This window comes from Diabrotica virgifera, chromosome 2, assembly GCF_917563875.1.
Source record: "Diabrotica virgifera virgifera chromosome 2, PGI_DIABVI_V3a".
In the NCBI taxonomy this organism is placed as follows: Eukaryota; Metazoa; Arthropoda; class Insecta; order Coleoptera; family Chrysomelidae; genus Diabrotica; species Diabrotica virgifera.
Genome location: NC_065444.1, coordinates 214113321 through 214137007, shown reverse-complemented (window position 1 = coordinate 214137007; position 23687 = coordinate 214113321). Strand labels below are relative to the sequence as shown.

Below are 23687 nucleotides of genomic sequence, written 5' to 3'. Positions count from 1 at the left end.
TAGTTTGACTGTTTGCTAGAATAAACCTAATAATAATGAATATTTTGTATTTTGACAATGACATCTGATGTGGAAGTCAAAACATTAATAAAATTATTTTTTCAAGTTAACTTTCACATGCGCGTCTTAAAATTGTACTTTTAATACTTATATCATAAATAACTATTAAAACTATCTTAAGAGGTAACAGTATCGATCAACAGGTAGCGTAAAGGTGTTCCAAGATTGCGGCTGTAATTTTGAATATTTTTTCGAGATATTTGGCACACATATTCTTAATATAATAAAGAATGGTGGTACAGAGCCCAATTTGAAAAATATATTAATATGTGGAAATTACTTTGTAATTAAATACAATATAAAAAAACGAGCTTGTACCGCCATTAAGAAGAACAAAAAAATACACTTTCTTCAAATACAACTTTTTTATCCGATTTTGTGTTATTTTGGAACTACTAAAATTTTTTATTTCATTAGTAGTTCCAAAATTACACAAAATCTAGGCATCGGATAAAAAAGTTTATTTGAAGAAAGTGTATTTTTTTGTTCTTCTTAATGGCGGTACAGGCTCTTTTTTAAATATTGTATAATTACAGAGTAATTTCCACATATTAATATATTTTTCAAATTGGGCTCTGTACCGCCATTCTTTATTATTTTACGAATACGTGTGCCAAATACCTCGAAAAAATATTCAAAATTACAGTGGCAATCTTGGAACACGTTTTGGCTACCTGTTGATCGCTACTGTATTAACTTAAAACATTGTAATTTGCTAAACCAGTATATCTACTACTACTCTACTAGCTACCTCATTTTCCACTGTTTGTAAAGACTTGTTTACATGGGTAGAGTTTTGAGGAGAGTAGAGTAGCGGTAGTACTCTACCAAAAATGGCTTGATACCATTCACATGAGGAGAGTACAAGTATAGTACTGATGCTAGTATAGTGAAACCGATTTTTGTATTTTTAAACACTCTTGATTATAAGTGCACCTTAAATTCTTAATTTTTTGCTTAAGCTCGTTTACTCCAAAGCCTCCTTTGCCATTCTTTCGACGATTTCATCCTCCGCAGCTTGCTGCAAACTTTTATTTCTGTAGTATACACTACCTAAATTCCATAAACACTGGTATTCGCCGTATTATAGCTCTACAAGTTTTAAAGTTGTTAAAGTTGGTACATTTAAATACAAGCGGTACAATATTAGTAATTTATTAATTTTCTTCTGTCACCTTGGTAACACTGTTTTGACACATGATCCAATATGTCTGACTTGACTGATCTTTTTAATATAATAATGGTTGTCATTTTTGTTAAGCTTTGTTTAATTTAATGTATAATAAATATCTTTCATACTAATAAAGTTGTACGCTAAAATATACTGTGTATAAGAAGAATATTTGGAATCCTCTGATTTAACATGGTAGAAGAGTGTAGGTTGTAAAGTGATAAACCTAATTTTTGTCATTCAGTTCCTACAAGCACACAGATATTTTTTATTAACTTGTTTTTGTTAATCAATATGACAACTCCAAGTAATTCAAATAATTCCACAACAATGGTAACTTCAGTTTCTTCAAACGTACCAAACATTGATAAACTTGAAGGACAGGTAAACTATGGTAGCTGGAAATTTGCCATGAGAATGAGTTTAATCTTGGAAGATATTTATGGGTATGCTGATGGTTCATTACCAATTGTATCAGATATTGACAAAGCAAGAGATCAAAGAGCATTAGCAAAAATATGTCTTTGCATCCAACCAAGTTGTTATGTTCATGTTCACAATGCTAAATGTAGCAAAGAAGCATGGGATAATCTTAAAAAAGCCTTTGAAGGTAATAGTATGGCGACGAAATATGAACTCACACGAAAATTCTTCAATATGCGCCAAAATTCATGTTCCTCAATGGAAGAATATTTAAACAATATTTTAGTAACAGTACAAAAGTTGGCAGACATAGGTGAGGCCATAGAAGATAAATGGATATCTTTTGTTATGAGGAACGGAGTGTCTGAGGAGTTCGAAAGTTTTATTGCTGCACTAAATCAGCAATTAAGTGACAAATCAACATCTGAAGATGTGAAAAATGCTTTACTTGGTGAAAGTGAGAGACGAAGAGTTAAGGAAGAATTACCACAAACGACAGCTCTTCTATTGCAAAATAAAACTTTTAAGAAGAAATATAATAAGCATAAAGTAACCAAGAAATTTGCATGTTATGAGTGTGGTGACCCTAATCATATAAAATCTGATTGCCCAAAATTGTGTCAAGGTTCTACTTCAAATTTTTACCAAAAGAAGAAGGAAGAAAATAAAGACAGTTCAAACAAAAGTGTAAAGACTACTACTCTTTTAACTAGAGCAATGATGACATCAGTTTCCCCTTCATCTTGGATAATTGACAGTGGTGCTACTTCCCATATGGCCTGTGATGAGACTGTTTTCCATAATTTGAATTCCAGTACAACTACTTCTATTTGTGTTGCTGATAATTCTGAAGTCAAGTCAAAAGGTATTGGTGAGGCTGTCATTCAGTTTGAACAAGGTAACAATTTAATTAAAACCGCTACTAATGTTTTATATGTACCTAACTTGTCAGCTAACTTGTTGTCTGTTGGAAGAATGACAGAAAAAGGTTATGCTGTTGTTTTTGATAAAGATGCATGCACAGTATATGCTAGTTCTGATTTTTCAGTTAGGGGTGAAGTAGAATTTTCATGTAATAAAAAAGACGGTTTGTATGGTATTCATAATTTGAAACAAGAATCAATTATGGTAGTAAAAGAGGGATTTTTATCAGACCAAGAATTATGGCATAAAAGACTTGGTCACTTGAATCGTAAAGGGTTAAGATTGCTAAAAAATACAGCAGGTGGGATTAATTTTGTTGACGAACCAAACCAGGTATGTGTTACTTGTCTTGAAGGCAAGCAAACTGTGAAACCTTTTCCGAAAAGGGGTAAACGGGCAAAGGATCTTTTAGGTATCGTTCACAGTGACCTGCAAGGACCTTTTGAAGTGTTATCATGGGGAGGTGCTGCATATTGTCTTATATTTGTTGATGATTATTCTAGGAAGGTTTTTGGGTACATGCTAAAATATAAGAGTGAAGTTTTTTCAACATTTCGCTTATTTAAAAGTATGGTGGAAAATCAAACCGGGAAAACTATAAAATGTCTTAGGACAGATGGTGGTGGTGAGTATACTTCTAGGGAAATGGAAAATTTTCTTAAGGAAAATGGCATTATTCACCAGTTAACAGTATCCTATACACCTCAACAAAATGGGGTGGCAGAAAGGACTAATAGAACTATAACTGAAAAGACACGTTGTCTATTATTTGATTCTAATTTAGATAAGCGCTTTTGGGCGGAAGCTATGAATACAGCGATTTATCTCAAAAATCATTCACCAACAGCAGCTTTGCAGGGAGGTATTCCTGAAGAAGTATGGCGGAAAGAAAAAATAGATCTGTCGCATTTACGTATTTTTGGTTGCAAAGCACAGATACATGTTCCTGATGTAAAAAGACATAAACTTGATAAAAAATCCTCTACAATGATTTTTGTAGGCTATAGTGAAGAAACAAAAGGGTATAGGTTTGTATCTGAAAGCAATCCAAAACATGTAACTATTGCACGCAATGTAGTATTTCTTGAAAATGAAATTAAAAGTAACTTTTCTCCAAAATTATTAAATATTGATAGTAAAAATATTAATATTCATGAAAGTTGTAAAGATAATCCACATCGATCTGAAACTTTGGACCATTCAGATGGCCAAGGTTGTATATTATCTGAAATAAGTGGTCAAAAAGAGGAAAACGAAATATTTCCTGATTATACGAATGGTGATGTTAGTGAGGGTGAAGATTTAATCTCAGTCCATGATGTCAGTGAGGGTGAAGATTCAGTCACAGTCCATGATGTCAGTGAGGGTGAACAGATAGCTCTCACATTTGGTGGTCGGTATCCTAATAGGATTAGAACAGCTAGAAGGGATGAAGATTTTGAGTATTCATTTCTTTCTGTTGGGCCTAATGACCCAAAGACCTATGCTGAAATCTGTGAAAGGTCAGATAAATCCTTATGGGAAAATGCTATGGCTGAGGAAATAGAATCTTTAAGTGAAAATAATACATGGGAACTTGTCGATAGACCAATAAATAGAAACGTTGTCAAGTGCAAGTGGGTATATAAATTGAAAAATGCAATAGATGGGTCTAAACGTTATAAGGCAAGGCTTGTAGCCAAAGGTTTTTCACAAATCCCTGGAAAAGACTATGATCAAACATTCGCACCAGTAGTGAGATTGTCCTCATTAAGAATGTTGTTTGCGTTGAGTGCGATAAATGATTACGAAATAGATCATGTAGATATAACTACTGCATTTTTGAATGGGGAATTAACAGAAACTATTTACATGGAGCAACCCGAAGGGTTCATAAAGGAAAATGAAAAAGTATGCAAATTGAAGAGGGCGTTGTATGGTCTTAAGCAATCTGCTAAGTCATGGAATGACAAAATTCATACATTTTTATTAGAAATAGGATTTGTAAGATCAAAAATGGATCCTTGTGTATATATAAAAGAGGATAATGGTATTTTCATAGTTATAGGTTTGCATGTTGATGATTTTTACATTTTTTCAAACTCTAAACATGAAATTAAAATTCTAAAAGGGAAATTATCAAGCTCTTTTAAAATTAAAGATTTAGGGGCAGTTAAGGAATGTCTTGGAATGAAAATTACTAGGGATAGAAAAAATAATTTTTTAAAAATGGATCAAGAGAACTATGCTTTAGACATAATAAAAAGATTTGGATTGGAGAATTGTAACTCAGTTTCAACTCCATTAGAATCAGGTATTAAACTTCAAAAACCTGAAAATAATGAAATGAACCCAGATTATCAAAAGCTCATAGGAGCATTAATGTATTTGGCAGTTGGGACTAGACCTGATATATGTTTCGCTGTTAGTTATCTCAGCCAATTTAACAATTCGAATAGCAAGGAGCATTTCAGTGCAGCTAAACGGGTTGTTAGGTACCTTAAAGGTACAGCCAGTTTAGGTATCACATATTCAAAGAAAGACAAAAATTTGGTTGGTTATGCCGATGCAGATTATGGTAGTTGTGTTGTAGATAGGCGATCATTTACTGGTTATGTTTTCATGCTAGGTGGAGGAGCCATTAGTTGGAAAGCTAGAAAACAAACATCTGTAACAATAGCAGATAGTACTACGTTTGCAGAGTATGTGGCAATAAGCGAATGTGGAAAGGAATGCATGTTTCTTAAACAGCTGATGAAAGAACTGAAGTCACCTACAGGAACTGTCACTATTTATAATGACAATAGTAGTGCAAATCAACTTTGCAACAGTCATACGTCACATGCCAGGAGTAAACACATAGATGTTAAATATCACCAGATAAAGGAGTGGGTTAAAAGGGGTGAGATCGAAGTTAGTTACTTACCAGGTGAAGAAATGATAGCTGATTTCTTGACTAAAGTGCTGTCAAAGAAGAAACATTGGGCATGCGCAGTAGGATTGGGTTTAAAAAATTAATGAATTAAGTGAGGGTGTTAAAGTTGGTACATTTAAATACAAGCGGTACAATATTAGTAATTTATTAATTTTCTTCTGTCACCTTGGTAACACTGTTTTGACACATGATCCAATATGTCTGACTTGACTGATCTTTTTAATATAATAATGGTTGTCATTTTTGTTAAGCTTTGTTTAATTTAATGTATAATAAATATCTTTCATACTAATAAAGTTGTACGCTAAAATATACTGTGTATAAGAAGAATATTTGGAATCCTCTGATTTAACAAAAGTTTCATCTTCGGTGAACTTCATTTTCACTATTTACACAAAACACAATTCCAACCAGAATGACAGCGCCCCCATGTACTCTCCTAGCTACTCTATTCTGCCATAATTGAGCGTGTTCCATGGGTATAGTGTGCAGCCGAGTAGACATTTTGGCAGTAGTGGTGGTCATAGAATAGTTACTTTGCCATAGGTTGCTAGTCACTCTACTTTAACTCCAACTATACACTCTACCAGCTATTCTACTGTGCTGAGCATTTTTACAGGTAGAGTTACTCTACTCTATCAAGTACTTGCATCATTACTCTACCCGTGTAAACAAGTCTTAAATCTACTGAATGAAAATCTACTTAATCTTAATCTACTCTTAATGAAAAATGTCTAAAATCATTTACCCACCTAGTATTATTGTAGAATTTAAGACAGTCCAGTGCCTTATAAATAATTTCAATATGAATATTTTTTCCTTTAATTCTCCTTTGATACCACTCCATTTTAGATTTTGGGGAACTTATTTCATTGTGTTTATAGCCCATATTTATTGAAGGAACCCAATCTAGAGATTGTTATTATCGATTAAGTCGGCTGGTTTTCCTATTTTCCTATAAGATTAAAATGTTAACATCTTCAAAAATCGTTACTGTTGTAATTGTAACTTACCAGATATAAAATGATTACAGCAGACAGGACAGGAAAATTTTCATTTCGCTAGTAAAACCTGTACATTGTATTGCATTTAACCATTGTTGTCTCTCAGATACCTTATTTAGTTCAGTTTAAAAGTGAACTTTATCTTGACTTTATCACAATTATTTTGCATTTCACACCGTTTCACACTTCAAAACACAACACCAATGAAGCATATTATCTTTCTAAATTAATACTTCCAGAGAAAATGTTAAATTAATCTTTGTACAACACAAAATTACAAAGAAATACAACTAAAATTATCTAAAACTCATGAAGAACAGATAGAATAAGATTTATCTTTTACACCCAGTAGCCATATTGAGAATAGTATATTATTATCAGTAGAAACGATTACATTTAAATTTGGTAAATATAACTCCGCACGACCACGCAACTCGAAACACAAGTACGCAAACACGGTTGCGTGAAGCGTGGCTCGCAATCGTGAAATTTACGAGACTTGCTCGACCTGTAGATTCTTGTGTTCAAGAGTTGTTTTTTAAGTTTATGTTTTAAATGTTTATGTTTATGAACTAAAAATGAAATGGAAATGCATTGTAATGTAAGATTGTATGTCTGCAAAGGCAAACATAACTGAAATTGGTACAACATAAATCAAATTTAATAACATGGAAGTAAAACAGGAAACTAGTGAGAGTGAGGAAACTTCTTGTAAAATAGAATTAGATAATGAAGAGTTTGATCATGGTACTGATGGTACCTTGGATGACTTCAAAATTGAAATTGAGAAAGAACCCAAGAGAGAACCCGCCTACAACGCATTTGATTATTTATACATTCCTGAAAAGGCTAAAGTAGAACAAGATGAATATAAATTTAATATATGTGAAGAAACCCAAACAACAAATGAAGAAAGTAAGTAAATAGCATTGATTAATCCCCCAAAACCTGACCCCCTTAAAACTTATTCAAAAATGTTTTTCTTTTCAATTTAGCAATACAATATATTGAGACAATATACTTCAGGCATTTTTGTTTCAAATATACCTAAGTTGCCGTAAATAGCTGTCTAAATATTCATAGGCTAGGCTTTCGCAACACCATGTTTTTATTATTAGAAATTATACAATAATAGAAATGGAACTAACGAACCAATGAACGTTTACAAAGAAAACTTAAAATTATAAACAAAATAAATTTATCTCAAGTGGTACAATCTAAAGCAGTTAATGTGAAGTCAAACATTACATTTGCTGCAATTAAAAGTTACACATATTTATGGCATCTTGCACAACGTCTCTGTGGTTGATTTTGGGACAACCTACAGTTTAGGGCACAGGCGGATACCTAGAAATCCTCAGCCATCCTCCGGCACAGGAGTGCGTACGCAAAAACTATTTGTAATTTTAAATCTCACAAGTAGTCAGGTTATCAAATTATTGGTTACATACAATAAGAAATAATTGTTTTTCTATTTTACTATTAGTCTATTATAAGCAGTGGCGGCTGATCCTATGAGGCAGGTGAGGCAGTGCCTCACCAGAATATCAATCCACTATTTACGTTATTTCTTTATTTATTTATTTATTTTACGGGCAAGCCCAATTCTACAAAAATACATAGTGTACAGAAAAAAAAACAATAACATAATATAATATAAAAAACAGACATACAGAAATATAAATATAATATTAGAAGTAAATATGTACTATGAAATAATATCATAAAACCAAGTTAACAAATTACAAAACCAAGTTAACAAATTACAGACGCTTCACTCAAATATTGATCCCATCTAAATTTCTTTTAAAACGACTGATGGAGTTGTCGAACAGTTGTAAATTGCAAAGGGAGTTTGCTAAATTCAAGACTCTGGGTACGAATGAAAAAAGTGAATAATTAAACCTGTGGAATGGTATATAAAATGTTCGCACTTGTCTAGTGGTGCGAGGTGGTACAAACAGTGCGATCTTATTAAGTAGTTGAGAACAACTGCATATACCATTTAAGATCTTGAATAATAGCAAAAGGTCCCTTTGTTTTCTCCTGCTTGCAAGAGAAGGGACCTGCAGTTGATGCTGCCATACAGCGTAATCTTGATAGGTATGAAGCTTAAAAGCAATGTAACGGAAGAAACTATTTTGGACTTGTTCAAGTTTCCTAATGTAGACCAAGTAGTGTGGTGACCACACTGAAGAACAATACTCAAGGTGAGACCTGACCTGAAGTAAAGAACTCTAATACTGGATATGTTTGTAAAATCGCGAGTTGTTCTTTTTACAAAACCCAGCATTTTCATAGATGTTTGAATGACATTGATGATGTGAGTATTGAAACAAAGAGAGTTTTCCAGTGTAATCCCCAAGTCCTTGATTCTATTAACAGTGTTGAGCAATTGGCCATCAATGTAATAGTTTGATAATATTGGGTGGTGAGTACGGTTAAAGTTAATTACATGACATTTGATTGAATTAAGGTTCATACCGTTAAGTGAACACCATGCAGAGAGGTTATTCAGTTCTGATTGCAATATGGCAGCATCATAATGATTTTTTATAACTTTAAAGCACTTCAAGTCATCAGCAAATAGCAAGGCGTTACAATCGTGAAAACAGTTGGTAATATCATTAATAAATATATTAAAGAGTAATGGACCCAAATGGGACCCCTGTGGTACACCTGACTTAACTGGAAAGGTTTGTGAGTAAAAGTGGTTTACTCGAACTTGTTGAAATCTTTCGGTTAAATAACTCTGTAACCACTGCAACAAAGGTCCACTTATGCCATAGGAGCTAAGCTTTTGAATCAGGAGTTCATGATTTACTCTGTCAAAGGCCTTGGAAAAGTCAGTATAAATTGAATCAACTTGAAGTCCCTCCTCCAAGGCTTCAGACAGAAAATCAACATAGGTCAACAAACTCAGTTCAGCAGACTTACCTGTAGTAAAACCAAATTGCTGAGAGTTTAGGATCCCGGAGCTATCGAAGGTGAGGAAATCAGTTATAATACTCTCAAACACCTTTGGTATAACACTAAGAATAGATATAGGGCGGTAATTACTAATATTAGATTTATTACCAGATTTATATATTGGTGTGACATAAGAAAGTTTCCAAAAGTCCGGAAACTGACCTACATCCAAAGATTTATTAAATATATGAAACAAAGGTCGCGATAGTACAAAACTGAATTCCTTAAGAAAATTAGGTGGTATACCATCAGGCCCAGGACCCTTGTTGACACTTAATGATGAAAGCTTTTCGTAAATTTTGGAAATCTGGATACGATATGATGAGATATTGAGTTGAGACTGAATATGGTCAACATTGCAATTTAAAGTAATATCACTATAAACTGATGAAAAGTGATCTGCAAATAAGTTGGCAATATCATTGCCACATGAAGCTACAGAGTCATTCAGGGTCATTGAGTCAGGTATACAATTGTTTTCACGCTTGCTACCTACAAACTTCCAAAAATGCCTTGCGTTATTTTGTATAGAAAATTCGGTGAAACGTATGTAATTGTCATAACAGCATTTAGATAGATTTTTACAATTTGTTCTCAGATGACAAAAATCAGCATAGCTTTCAGGAGTCTTTAAGGTTTTATAAATTTTATGAGCTTTTATTTTTTCCTTTAACAATTGCTTAAGCTCAGAAGAATACCAACAAGGAAATTTCTTAGTACTAAAATATTTAACTGGAGTGAAATGTTCAATGAGAGAGTAAATAATGTCATAAAACATAGCGATCATGTCGGAAAGATCTCTACCACGAAACAGGTTATCCCATTCTATATATTCTAGACATTGGTGAATTGCTGGAAAGTTTGCATTACGGAAATCATAATAATATTCGTTACCAGAAATTGACCTATCAAAAACATTAAGCTGCAATGATGTTAACAGAGGAGGATGATGAGAGTCAGGTGAAACCAGAGCATCGTCAGCTTCAGAAATGACAAGCTCTTCTGGGGCCAGGATAAGATCCAGAATAACACCCCTGCTATTAAATATAAAGTTACATTGAAAAAGATTATGATAAGCACACATATTTGAAACAACCTCAATGGCATCAACTACAGCTAGAGGTGATGAAGTTTGTGAGGTTGCAGAAGAGCAATAATCTTCAACTCTCCACCTAGCTGAGGGGAGATTATAGTCACCAAATAAGTGAAATTTCAGGGATGAAAACTGTTCACTTAGAAGCATCAGTTGGTCAGCATGAACTTGATAGGTGTAGGCTGGAGATTGAGGTGGAATGTATAGAGCTCCCAGAATAAGTTTGCCGTGGAACCGTACAAACAGCTGTTCAATAGAAGGATCAGATTGGATTCGTAATGATGGATTCCTTTATCCCATAATCAATTCATTAAATACAATTTAACTCTTTGAAATTTGTTAAATAACTTTATTTTTATGATACAAAATAAAAATACATACAGCCCTGGATAGGCAAGCCTGGGCCAGCCTTCATCGGTTCTATGTCTAGCTTACGGTTTCGTAAGGGGACTAGACCGACCAGCAACAAAATTCAAACAAGTTCGAACAGCGAACAAATATCCTACCTGAAGCATGCCTCTCTAGTGTAAAATACGATATATTAAGCATGTAGGGTCGAACTGCACCGATCTGTTTAATGGATAAAAATTATTGGATGTGTAATTTAGTATGTTAACAATTATAAAATGCAAAAAAGCAAGAGGTGTCCGATCTAATTTTCTTCTGACTATAATGAATAATAATTATTTTTTTATTAAAAAATGACTTTCTATAAATTAAAAAACATTTCGGCCTAGGCAGATATTATTTTAGATTTTTTGGATCATTCTAAACAAAAAACGTTGTCTTTTGTAATTTTTCTCTTAAGTTGATCGTTTTAGAGTTAATAATTTAAATTATTTATATGGGAAATAAGCCACAATTAAAATGAAAAAAATAATTTTATTAACGTTTCGACGCCCAAATCGGGTGCTGTTGTCAAAATACAAAATATTACTAAATAAACAAAAATGTTGTTGCTAAGCAAAAAAATTCTTCTAATAATTTATTTAATCTGACTCATTTATATTGGCAATTTAGACATATATTATACATTTTAAAGTAGAAGACTTTAAAATGATATTGCCAATATTTATGAGTTGGGTTCCTGGGACGACTTACTGAAAGATAGTTCATTCGATTACATGAAATCAACCCCAACTCAAGAATATCCGTCACAAAAAAATTATAGCATGTGATCTGTCTTTAAAAAGACAACCAAATGCAACGACAGTAAAATTCTCGCGTTAGAGACTTCATAGTAAATCACAAGGGAAAACCAGGAAAAAACCCTGTGATACTATCCCGACATCGTAAGTATTTGGTCTTACATTTAATTTACTCTCAAAAAATAATACCAAATTCTGACTTGTAACATGTTCAAATTATAAATTATATTAATAATACTAGATATATAAGTAATACTAAAATATAAAATATGTACCAGCTCGATGTTATTGACTTACTAATCTTGGTATTTTCTTTCTGTTGACTTCCTCTTTCAGTATGGGCAACCACATCCTACTGCATTCTACCGAGGAATTTGCGACACAATTGGTTTCATTTAGTAGAATTAGAGCCGCTTCTTTGATTTTTCTCTTTTTACTATCTGATTCTTTCAGGACTATACTTGAATCTCTCCACTGAACTCTATGTTCATTATCCCATGCGTGTTGACATATTTGAGATCTATCAAATTCTCTATTTTTAATATAAGATTGATGTTCACTTATTCTAACGTCTAATGGTCTTGATGTCTCACCTAAATAAAATTGTTCGCATTCACAAGGTATTTTATAAATGCAATTCTTTGTTCTTTCTTGATCATTGTTAGGTTTAGTTTTAGATAGAATAGATCTCAATGTGTTTGTTGTTTTGAATGTTGTTGAAATGTTGAATTTATTTCCTATTGTTGTAAACTGTTTATGTCAAAACTTACTAAAATATTAAGTATTTGGATTAAATTCAATAGTTGATAATTTGTTTAAAAAATGTTTTGTGGAGGATTTTTATGGAGGATTTCGAAACTAATATTATTTCTAAACAAAGTTTAAAACCCACAGTATGGTGGAGATATGTAGATGATGTGTTTTCAATATGGCCTCATAAATCAGAATTGTTGGATACGTTCCTGAATATTATAAACGATCAAGAAGAGACAATAAAATTTACAATGGAAAAGGAATACAATAACAGCCTACCTTTCCTCGATGTGTTGATCTCAAAAAAGGATATTGGATATGAGACTCAAGTGTATAGAAAATCAACACACACCAACAGATACCTCAATTACAAGTCAAATCACAACATCAACGTTAAAAAGGGAATCATTAAATCCTTATATGATAGAGCCAAAATTACTTGTTCTAACGAAAATTCCTTTTTAGCAGAAAAACAATTGTTAACATCTGTTTTATTAAAAAATGATTATCCTTTATCGTTTATAAATAAGGAATTGTCAAGATTGGATCGAATGGAACAGAACAACTTAGAACGGGATCCTACAACATTCACAAGAAATAATACGAGGAAAATATCAATACCATATATAAAAGGACTATCCGAGAAACTTAAAACAATAGGAAATAAATTCAACATTTCAACAACATTCAAAACAACAAACACATTGAGATCTATTCTATCTAAAACTAAACCTAACAATGATCAAGAAAGAACAAAGAATTGCATTTATAAAATACCTTGTGAATGCGAACAATTTTATTTAGGTGAGACATCAAGACCATTAGACGTTAGAATAAGTGAACATCAATCTTATATTAAAAATAGAGAATTTGATAGATCTCAAATATGTCAACACGCATGGGATAATGAACATAGAGTTCAGTGGAGAGATTCAAGTATAGTCCTGAAAGAATCAGATAGTAAAAAGAGAAAAATCAAAGAAGCGGCTCTAATTCTACTAAATGAAACCAATTGTGTCGCAAATTCCTCGGTAGAATGCAGTAGGATGTGGTTGCCCATACTGAAAGAGGAAGTCAACAGAAAGAAAATACCAAGATTAGTAAGTCAATAACATCGAGCTGGTACATATTTTATATTTTAGTATTACTTATATATCTAGTATTATTAATATTATTTATAATTTGAACATGTTACAAGTCAGAATTTGGTATTATTTTTTGAGAGTAAATTAAATGTAAGACCAAATACTTACGATGTCGGGATAGTATCACAGGGTTTTTTCCTGGTTTTCCCTTGTGATTTACTATGAAGTCTCTAACGCGAGAATTTTACTGTCGTTGCATTTGGTTGTCTTTTTAAAGACAGATCACATGCTATAATTTTTTTGTGACGGATATTCTTGAGTTGGGGTTGATTTCATGTAATCGAATGAACTATCTTTCAGTAAGTCGTCCCAGGAACGCAACTCATAAATATTGGCAATATCATTTTAAAGTCTTCTACTTTAAAATGTATAATATATGTCTAAATTGCCAATATAAATGAGTCAGATTAAATAAATTATTAGAAGAATTTTTTTGCTTAGCAACAACATTTTTGTTTATTTAGTAATATTTTGTATTTTGACAACGGCACCCGATTTGGGCGTCGAAACGTTAATAAAATTATTTTTTTCATTTTAATTGTGGCTTATTTCCCATATAAATAATTAATCATAAAAATGCCACAAGGAAATAGCTTCAGAACAACAATAATTTAAAACTGAAAAAAGATCGAAAGATGACGATTTTCAACGTTCCAAAACAAGAAAAAAATATTATTTTTGAAAATACAAAGTACCTAAATTCAAGTTCAAACATTAGTCTATCAGTTCGTGATAAGTATTTTGGAGTTATTTCATTTTAAAGCATTGGTTTTAGTTGTTAATGCAGCCCGATCGCCCGTCTTCCTATAAGGAACCTTCCTTATTAGCAATTTAAAAAATACATTTTAGAATAGAGCATGGTAAACATTTTTACCGGGACCTGATACAAGAAGGTTTGAACTTGAATTTAGGTATTCGATGATTACAAAAATAATATTATTTATTCTTTATTTTGAGCCATGAAAATCGCCATCTTTCGTTCTTTATTCAGTTTAAACTGTTTATAACTTGAAAACAATCAAACGATCAACAAAATGGGATAGGCACCACTTGTATTTTATAAATATTAACATACCTACTAAATTACTTATAACATACGGATATTGTCCAATAATTTTTATCCATTAAGCAGATCGGTGCAGTTCGATCTTATATCGGATAATCTACTATAGCGTTTTTCACGATAGAGAGAGACTTTTTTCGCGATAATGATTTAGAACTTTGTATGCCAGTTTTTAACTGCATAGACACGATTGAGTAATATGGTAAAAATATCAATTGAAAAATCATTTATAAAAGCACAGGATGAGAACGCTTTTATAGACGAGGTAATAGATAATTTTTCAGAACAGAAGTCTCACAAAGTTTCTTTAATTAATAAAAAAAAAGAATTTAGAACTCCGTTTTCTATTTATCATTTATATTTTATGAAGTTTTTTACTAAAATAACTTCAAAATAGGAAGTGGCTCGAATATATGAATTTTACGAAATAAAAGGCAGATATCAAGCAGTGAGTTTTATTTAATCTTGCTCAAGTATCCTTTCGCTTCTAGAGCATCTTCAGGGGCATTTCGTAAAAAAAGGAAGGTATCCTCGAATGTCATTAATTGTCTGAAGTTGTGGTAACTTAAATTAACATATATCTAACAAATACTTAACTTACACAACACTGTAACGTACAGATACATCATACGTTTATCTGTTTGTACTTCCAACTTCAAAATGTATAAGTACCAAAATTACCTGCACTCAAATTTATCTGTTCGTTCTTCGTGTCTTCTTCTTCTTCTTGTGCCACTCCTATCGGAGATTGGAAATCATCAAGGCTACCCTGACTTTGTTTACAGCTGACCTAAAAAGTTCATTAATGGTGCAGCCAAACCACTCTCTCAAATTCCGCATCCACGACATTCTTCTACGGCCTGGATTCCGTTTTCCTTCTATTTTTCCTTGCATTATATTTTGAAGTAATGCGTATTTATGACCTCTCATCAGGTGACCCAAATACTCGAGTTTTCTTCGTTTTATTGTTAATAAAATTTCTGGGTCTCTTCCTATCATTCGTATTACTTCAAGATTTGTGATTCTTTCAACCCAACTTATCTTCAGCATTCGACGGTAGCACCACATCTCGAAACTTTCAATATTTTTTATGTTGTTCTGTTTGAGAGTCCAGGCCTCTACACCGTATAATAGCGTGTTAATCGTAGAGGGATGCTTATATCTCTGTTGCAGAAGAATTTTCTCATCTTTATGAAGGTGGCCCTGGCAATTTCGATACGTCCTTTTATTTCATTGTTTTGGTCTCCAGTTTCGTTTATTAAAGTTCCCAAGTATTTATAACTTGATACTTTTTCAATTTGAATGCCGTTTATACTAATATGTGCTGGTTGTGTCATGATTTTGCTGAAGACCATATACTTGGTTTTTTTGATATTAATGTTTATGCCATAATTGTTGCAAGCAATATTTATGTTTGTAAGTAATCGTTGTAATTCTTCTACTGTTCTTGCAACTAGTACAGTGTCGTCTGCGTATCGAATATTATTTACAACCTCTCCATTGATTACGATTCCTTCATTTGCTTGCAAAAGGGCTTCCTGACAGATGCTTTCACTATATACATTAAATAGCAGTGGTGACAAAATGCATCCCTGTCTTACTCCTCTACGTATTTCTATTGCTTTTGATATCTCGTTTTCTATTTTGATGTTAGCTTTCTGATTCCAATATAAGTTGAAAATTATTCGCAGATCTTTATTATCTATGTCTTTTCTTTCAAGAATGTCTCTTAGCCTATCGTGGCGTACTCTGTCAAACGCTTTTTCAAAATCGATAAAACATGCATGTACTTCTTGATTAACGTCTAGGCATCTTTGTGTAAGAACATTCAAACTGAAGAGAGCTTCTCGAGTACCTAGTCCTTTTCTGAACCCCATCTGTGTATTACTAATATCTGACTCCAACTTTTGATAAACTCGGTTGTGGATGATTTTTAGAAATATCTTTAGTAGATGGCTCATTAAAGATATTGTTCGATGTTCTGAACATTCTTTTGCATTGGATTTCTTTGGCAGTGTAACGAATGTAGACAGCAGCCACTCTTGAGGTATAATACCAGTATTGTATACTGTGTTAAATAAGTGCAATATTATACCTATTGATTCATCATTCAAGAGCTTTAGTAATTCAGTAGGAACCTCATCGGGTCCATTTGCCTTTCCAGTTTTGGAATTTCTAAGTGCCATTTCTACTTCACATTTTAGGATTTCAGGTCCCGTTTCACCATTTACCTTGTCAATGTTATTTCTGTTGTCCTCAAACAATTCTCTTATGTATTCACTCCATCTATTAATTTTTTCTGTTAAGTCTACAATAATATTTCCGTCTTAGTCCTTAAGCAAACTTATTTAATGTCTTCTTTGGGTTCCTGTAAGTTCTTTTACTTTTTTATGTATATTGAATGTGTCATACTTTCTTTCATAGTCTTCCATTTCTACACATTGTTCTTTAATCCATGATTCTTTGGCCTTCTTTATTATTTGCTTTATGTTCTTATCAACCTCTCTGTATTTTTCTGAATTATTCTTCAATTTGCGTCTTTCATCCATTAGTTCTAGTATGTCTGGTGTCATCCACACCTTATGTTTCTTTGGAGATTTGGTTAGGTGTTTCTTTCCCGTAGTTCTTATTATAGTGTTTATATACTTCAGTTTTTCATCTATGTTGTCTGTTCTGCGGATTTGGTTTTCTGCTACACTGAGGTCGGTGTTAATTTCTTCGCGCACTGTTTGTCGTCGGTGTTCACTTTTAAGCTGACTTAAGTCTAACGTTGGGATGATGGTTTTTCTCATTTTCTTTGGTCTAGCTTCTAACACAGATACTACTGGATTATGATCCGAACCGATATCAGTTCCAGGGTAAGTTTTAGTAGATTTCACGGCATTACGGTATCTTTTTGTCACCATTATGTAATCTATTTGGTTTCTGATTACTTTTTCTTGTGTGTGTTGAGGTGACGTCCACGTATACAGTCTCCTTGGGGGTAATTTAAAGAATGTATTAGTTATTATTAAATCTTCGCTTTGACAAAACTGAACTAAACGATCACCCCTTTCATTTCTATTACCTAAGCCGTATTCACCGACGTTTTCTCCAACTTTACCCTGACCTACCTTGGCGTTCAGATCGCCCATTACTATGTTAATGTGTTGTCTCTTTGTTGTTCTCATCACCTCTTCTAAGTTATTATAGAATTGTTCTATTTCCTCTTCGTCTTTGTCTGCTGTAGGAGCGTACACTTGTATGATGTTTATTATGTTCTTCTTATCTTTCAGTTGTATTAACATCACGCGCTCTGAGAATGGAGTAAAATTTGCTACAGCATCTTTCCATTTTTTTGAGATGATGACTCCAACTCCGTATCGATGGGTTGTGGTGTCACTTCCGGCATAATAAAACATACCATGATTAGTTGTGGGGCATTTGCCATTTCCTGGCCATTGTGTATCGCTTATGCCTAATATTTTCTTCGTGTAGAGTACGTTAAATATTTGTTAGATATATGTTAATTTAAGTTGCCACCACTTCAGACAATTAATGATATTCGAGGATAATTTCCTTTTTGACTAAATGCCCCTGTAGATGCTCTAGGAGCGAAAGTATACTTGGACAAGATTGAATAAAACTCAGTGCTCAATATATACCTTTTATTTCGTAAAAAATAACTTTATTTTATTTATTTTCATTTTATTATTTTAATTTCATAATAATTAATTTTCTTTTACACTTTTTATATAAAAAAAACAAAATTTAACCCTTAGTTTATTTAATATAAAAATCAATCTTATAATAAAACAGTAATTTGTTTCTTGATTGTTTGTATTGCCCTATATTCAATAGGATTTACAATATAAGATTGGTTCTAAAATTAAATTATCACGTGTTTGTAGGTACAGTCACAATCACTGAATAGTTTACATACATAGTGGCTAAACACCCCTTTAGGGGTTACGCCGCTTACGCTCTCTAGATCTATGGTTTGAGGTAGTTCAGTCCTCATGTTCGTTATTTAATTTTCTCGGTTATTTTTCTCCACTCTTTCCTGTCTCTGGTCTTTTCTTTCCAATGTCGTATGCCCGCCTTGTTGAGATCACTTACTACTTCTTGTAACCATGTAGATCTTGGTCTTCCACGTCTTCTCTTGCCAGCTGGTGTCCATTCCAATATTGAGAATATCGTCGTAGTTGATCCGGATCTCCATATGTGTCCTAGCCATTTTGCTCTTTGCTGTTTTATTTTACACACTATATCTTCCTTAATTTCATCCAGTAGCTCAAGGTTCGTTCTTTGTCTAAATTCATTGTCACTTATTTTTATTGGTCCTTATATTGCTCTTAGTATTTTTCTTTCTTGTATTCTACGGTTTTCCTCTGGTTTTTTTGTCATGCTAAGAGTTTCTGCTGCATACATCATCGTCGGTCGAATTATTGTTTTGTATACTTTCATTTTTGATTTCTTACTCAATAACTTATTTTTAAGTAATTTTTTATTTGCATGGAAGCTCTTATTTGCTGTAATAATCCTTTCTTTGATTTCGGTTTCTCTTTCTCCATTGTTTGTTATTAATATTTCTAAGTATTTAAATTTTTCGACTTCTTCAAAAGTGTATTCTCCTACTCTAACCTTTCTCTTTTCAAAGTTTTTGTCAAATCTCATTATTTTGGTTTTTTCTTGGTTTATTTTTAATCCCATTACTTTTCCTTCTGTTACCAATTCGTTTAACATTCGTTCCATTGTTTTTCTATTTTTTGTTATTAGAACAAATTCATCAGCGTATGCTATTATTTGTCCTTCTCTCGTTCGGAGGGTGCCTTTGTTGATCTTCCTGACGATGTATTCTAGGGCAAGATTAAACAGAGTTGCTGATAATGAATCTCCTTGTCTCACGCCTTTATTGATGACAAATTCTTCTGTGTCGCCTATTTGAGTTTTTATGCTAACTACTGTTCTACTCATTGTCATTTGTATTAATCTTCTTAATTTATTTTGTATTCCCATTTCTTTCAGAGCTACCGTTAATTTTGATCTTTTTATTGTATCAAATGCTTGCTGAAAATCTATAAAAAGCAGTTCAATTTCTATTTTATATCCATGTGCTTTTTCCATAATTTGTTTAACCGTATGTATGGCATCTGTTGTAGACTTTCCCTTAACAAATCCGCATTGATAGTGTCCTATGATATTCGTGGTAGCTTCGGTCAGTCTTCGTTGTATTAAGGCGGACATGATTTTATATGCTGTGTTTAATAGCGTCAGTCCTCTGTAGTTATTGCACATCTGTTGATCTCCTTTTTTATGAATCGTGATAATTTGTCCTTTGTCCCATTCTTCCGGCATTTTTTCTTCGTTCCATATGTCTTTTATTAAATTGTATAATTTATCTTTTAATTCTTCACCACCATATTTTATAAGCTCCATATTGATACAGTCCGATCCTGAGGCTTTACCATTACGGCTGCTATTAATAATTTCCTCAACTTCCTCTTTTGTTGGTATTTCTAGCTGGTTTCCTAACATCATTGTCTCTTCTTCTATGTTTTCATTTAGGTCTTGATCTTCTTGTTGTGTTAATAATTCTTTAAAATAGTTAGTCCAAATTTCTTTATACTCTTCATCGTTTTCTGATACTTTTCCATTTTTATCTTTTATGCCTTTTATCTTTCCTTTAAAAGTTTTGTTCTGCTCACTAATTTTCTTATAGAATTCTTTTGTGTTTCTGTTCTTACTTTCTTTTTCTATTTCTTTTATCTTATCATCCAACCAGTCACGTCTAATTTTCCTTATTTTTTTCTTGCATTCATGTCTTATTCTATTGTATTCTTCCCTATAATCCTATCTATTTGTTCTTATCCACATTTGTCTCATTTCTACCTTCTTTTTTAGCATGTTATGGCATTCTTCGTTATACCATTCTTGTCTTTTTTTGTTTCTTTTTATCCCAATGTGTACATCCGCTGTTTCGTTTATACATTTTTTTATATTTCTCCAATCTGTTTCTATATCTTTTGTAGGTTTAGATTGTTCCTTCAGTTTTTTGTTCATGTCGTCAGCATACTTAATCCTTATGTCTGGAGCATTCAGTTTTTCTACGTGCCATTTATTTTTTGCTGTCGTGTTTTTTAGAGTTCTTTTGACTTTTTGTCTTACCTTTGCAGTCACCATAAAATGGTATGTGTCTGCATGTGCACCTCTGTAGGTTCTCACGTCTGTTACCGATGTTTGCTTCCTTCTTGTAATCAGTATATGGTCTATTTGTGACAATGTTTTTTGGTCTGGGGAAATCCACGTTACTTTATGATATTTAGGATGTTCGAATTTTGTACTAACGATAATCATATTAGTACTAGCTGCTAGGTTACATAATCGTTGACCATTGTCATTAGTTTTTTCGTGTATTGTGTGCTTACCTGCTACTTGGTTAATGTAGTCTTCCTTACCTATTTGGGCATTAAAATCTCCCATTACCAGTATTGTGTCTTCTCTAGGTAAATTCTTTATTTCTCGTTCGAGTTCCTCATACAATTTGTCTTTTTCCTCCGCAGCAGTACTTTCAGTTGGGGCATATACGTTTATGATTGATATATTAAATGGTTTGGCGTTAATTTTCAGCTAAGCCATGCGTTCATTTATTGGTTTAAATTACATAATATTATTTTTTATTTTTCCCATAATTATGAAAGCAACTCCATATTGACCTTGTTTTTCATGTCCCGAGTAATGTAGTGTGTAGTTTTTTTTAATTTATTTCTCCTTGACCTGCCCATCTAATTTCTGGAATCACTGCAATATCAATTTGGTATCTTTCTAGTTCTGAGACGATCTCCTGCATTTTTCCTGGTTCAAGCATTGTTCTGATGTTCCACGTACTTATTTTTATTTGATCACATTTTTTCGTTTTTTTATTATATTTTTTTCTGTTCGTGTGTTTTATTTTATCTAATCTGTTCAGATCCTTTTCCTTTGCCATTTTCGTGTCCGTTTTTTGTGTTGTATCCGATATTTGTTGTTTTATCAGTTTTTTGGCGTGTCTTGGTTTGCCCTTTCCAGTTCATTCTTCTCTTTGTTCCATTTCCATATAGTCCCGTCAATACTTAGTTTTTGATAACCTACTCTAGTGTTCTTACCGTTTTCTTTTTGAAATTTTGCAATTTTCCGTATTTCTTGTTGTATTTTCATCTCTTCTTGCGTTAGATCGTTATTAATGTATATTTCCGGCTTTGATTTCCTTAGTTTGTTTTTATTCTTCATAATTTTTATTTTTTCATTTTTGTTTTTTAGTTTTACAAGACATGTTTTGTCCCCTATTTTATAAGCTTCTTCTATTTCTACTTTAATACCTAATTCTCTTTCCACGAAATTTGCCATAACCTCGTTGACTACATTTGGGTTATTTGTATCCATCGGTAGACCCTGGACAATAACATTGTTAGCTTTTCTCTCCTTCTCGAACTGTTCTACCTTCATTTTCACTATCTTTAGTTCCTGTTTCATTTCATCATTTTCTTTTTTTAGTTGTTGGTTACTTTGTTTGAATTCATTTATTTCTTTTTTTAATTCTCTTAGGTCATTTATATATTCTCGTTGTTCTTCTTTTATTCCTTTTACCTGCGTTGTTAGTTGTTGTGTTTCATCTGTTAAATATTGCGTCATTTTTAAAAGCTGATCTATTTTGTTTTCATCGCTGTTCACCATTTTTATTTCGTTTTATGTATTTTTACTCTATATTATAGCAAGCGGTAAGCTCTAGTTCCCCAGTCGACCCGGCGGAGGCTCTAGAACTTCTCAAGCAATAATTGAGTATGATTTTAAATATATTAAAATTCTTTTTTCTTCGAAATTTTGTTTATTTAGTTTATTATTAATTGATTGATTTCCTTTCTTTGATTTTTAAAACTTTTTGGAGAACCGGCAACGTCGCTTTTAATTTGATCAAGACTTGTTCTCTTATCTGTTGTCAAAAGAACTGGAATTTATAAAATGTCGTTTGTTTTGATTAAAGTAAAATGTTCTATAACTTACTTATAGGACGATTTTTGACACTATTTTTTGCACTGTAGATAGTTTATGTCCTTGTACAATTTTTCACATATAGTTAAGTATTTATTTCGCACTATTACCTCAAAAATCGGGATAAACTCTGGTGAAAATGTTTAACACTTTTATTTCGCACAATGCGTTGTTGCCGTTGTGCACTTTTTTTACTGAATAATTTACACCCTTTAATATCCAGTGGCCAATTTTTTGAATCTTTACCCATAGATATAACAGAGTAGATTAGGCCAGTTCGAAAAATAGCGTAACGCGGAACAGTTCGGGTCGGTGGTCTATCTATCTCTCTCTACCGGCGCTTAGCTTTCTCTCTCTAGCATATGATGGCCGCCGCCTGTGTGTCACTGTCGTTCCGTTATTCCCACCTCTTGGTAGATACGCTCACACTCGCACGACAGACAAAGATAGCTAGACCACCGTACTTGATATCGGCGTTACACCCCGATGCATTGAGTGGCATATGACTAGCCTGATCTATTTTCTTTACATATCTCTGTTTTTACCTTGTTAAACGGACCTTTTACGTCAAAGTGACGTTACCAGTGGCGGACCCAGAATAGGTTGATTAAAATTAAAAAATCAAAATAAAGATAAATCTACCTATTTTACAAAATTTAACAAAACGGAGAGTATAGAAAGACATATTTTTTTTTTAAATAAAATTGAGTTAAAATTATTGAGTTTGGCAATTAATTTGGTTTTGCGCGTGATATAAACGGCATTTTGGACGCTTTTAATAACTTCTTATTTTATTTTTCAATACGCACTAAAATTTTTGACAAGCAATTTGACATTTAGTAAATCCGTACGACACTGCGATTTTACAGTATTACAATACAAAAATAAAGGTGTAAACTATTCAGTGATTGTAACTGTACATATATTGTTTGCGTACAATAATTTCATTTTGGCAACTGATTAAACAAAATCAGTTGTTGTTCGTTGTTCTCATGTAGTTTCTAATGTAAAT

At 32.6% G+C, this 23687-nt stretch overlaps 1 protein-coding gene across 4 annotated transcripts in view; it reads left to right on the top strand.

The window, feature by feature from the left end:
- The first annotated feature begins 6980 nt into the window (after positions 1 to 6980).
- Positions 6981 to 23687, top strand: part of LOC126879809 (uncharacterized) — a 37878-nt gene continuing 21171 nt past the window's right edge. For 2 of the 4 annotated variants that reach the window (XR_007696283.1, XR_007696282.1), the window contains exon 1: positions 6983 to 7411. Coding sequence is in view for 1 of the 4 variants with exons in the window: in XM_050643075.1 (XP_050499032.1) it covers positions 7165 to 7411 (247 nt within the window). In the remaining 3 variants the exon portion in view is untranslated. Of the gene's footprint in view, positions 7412 to 23687 lie in introns of all 4 variants that reach the window. The other 2 variants (XR_007696284.1, XM_050643075.1) reach the window with 2 other exon arrangements.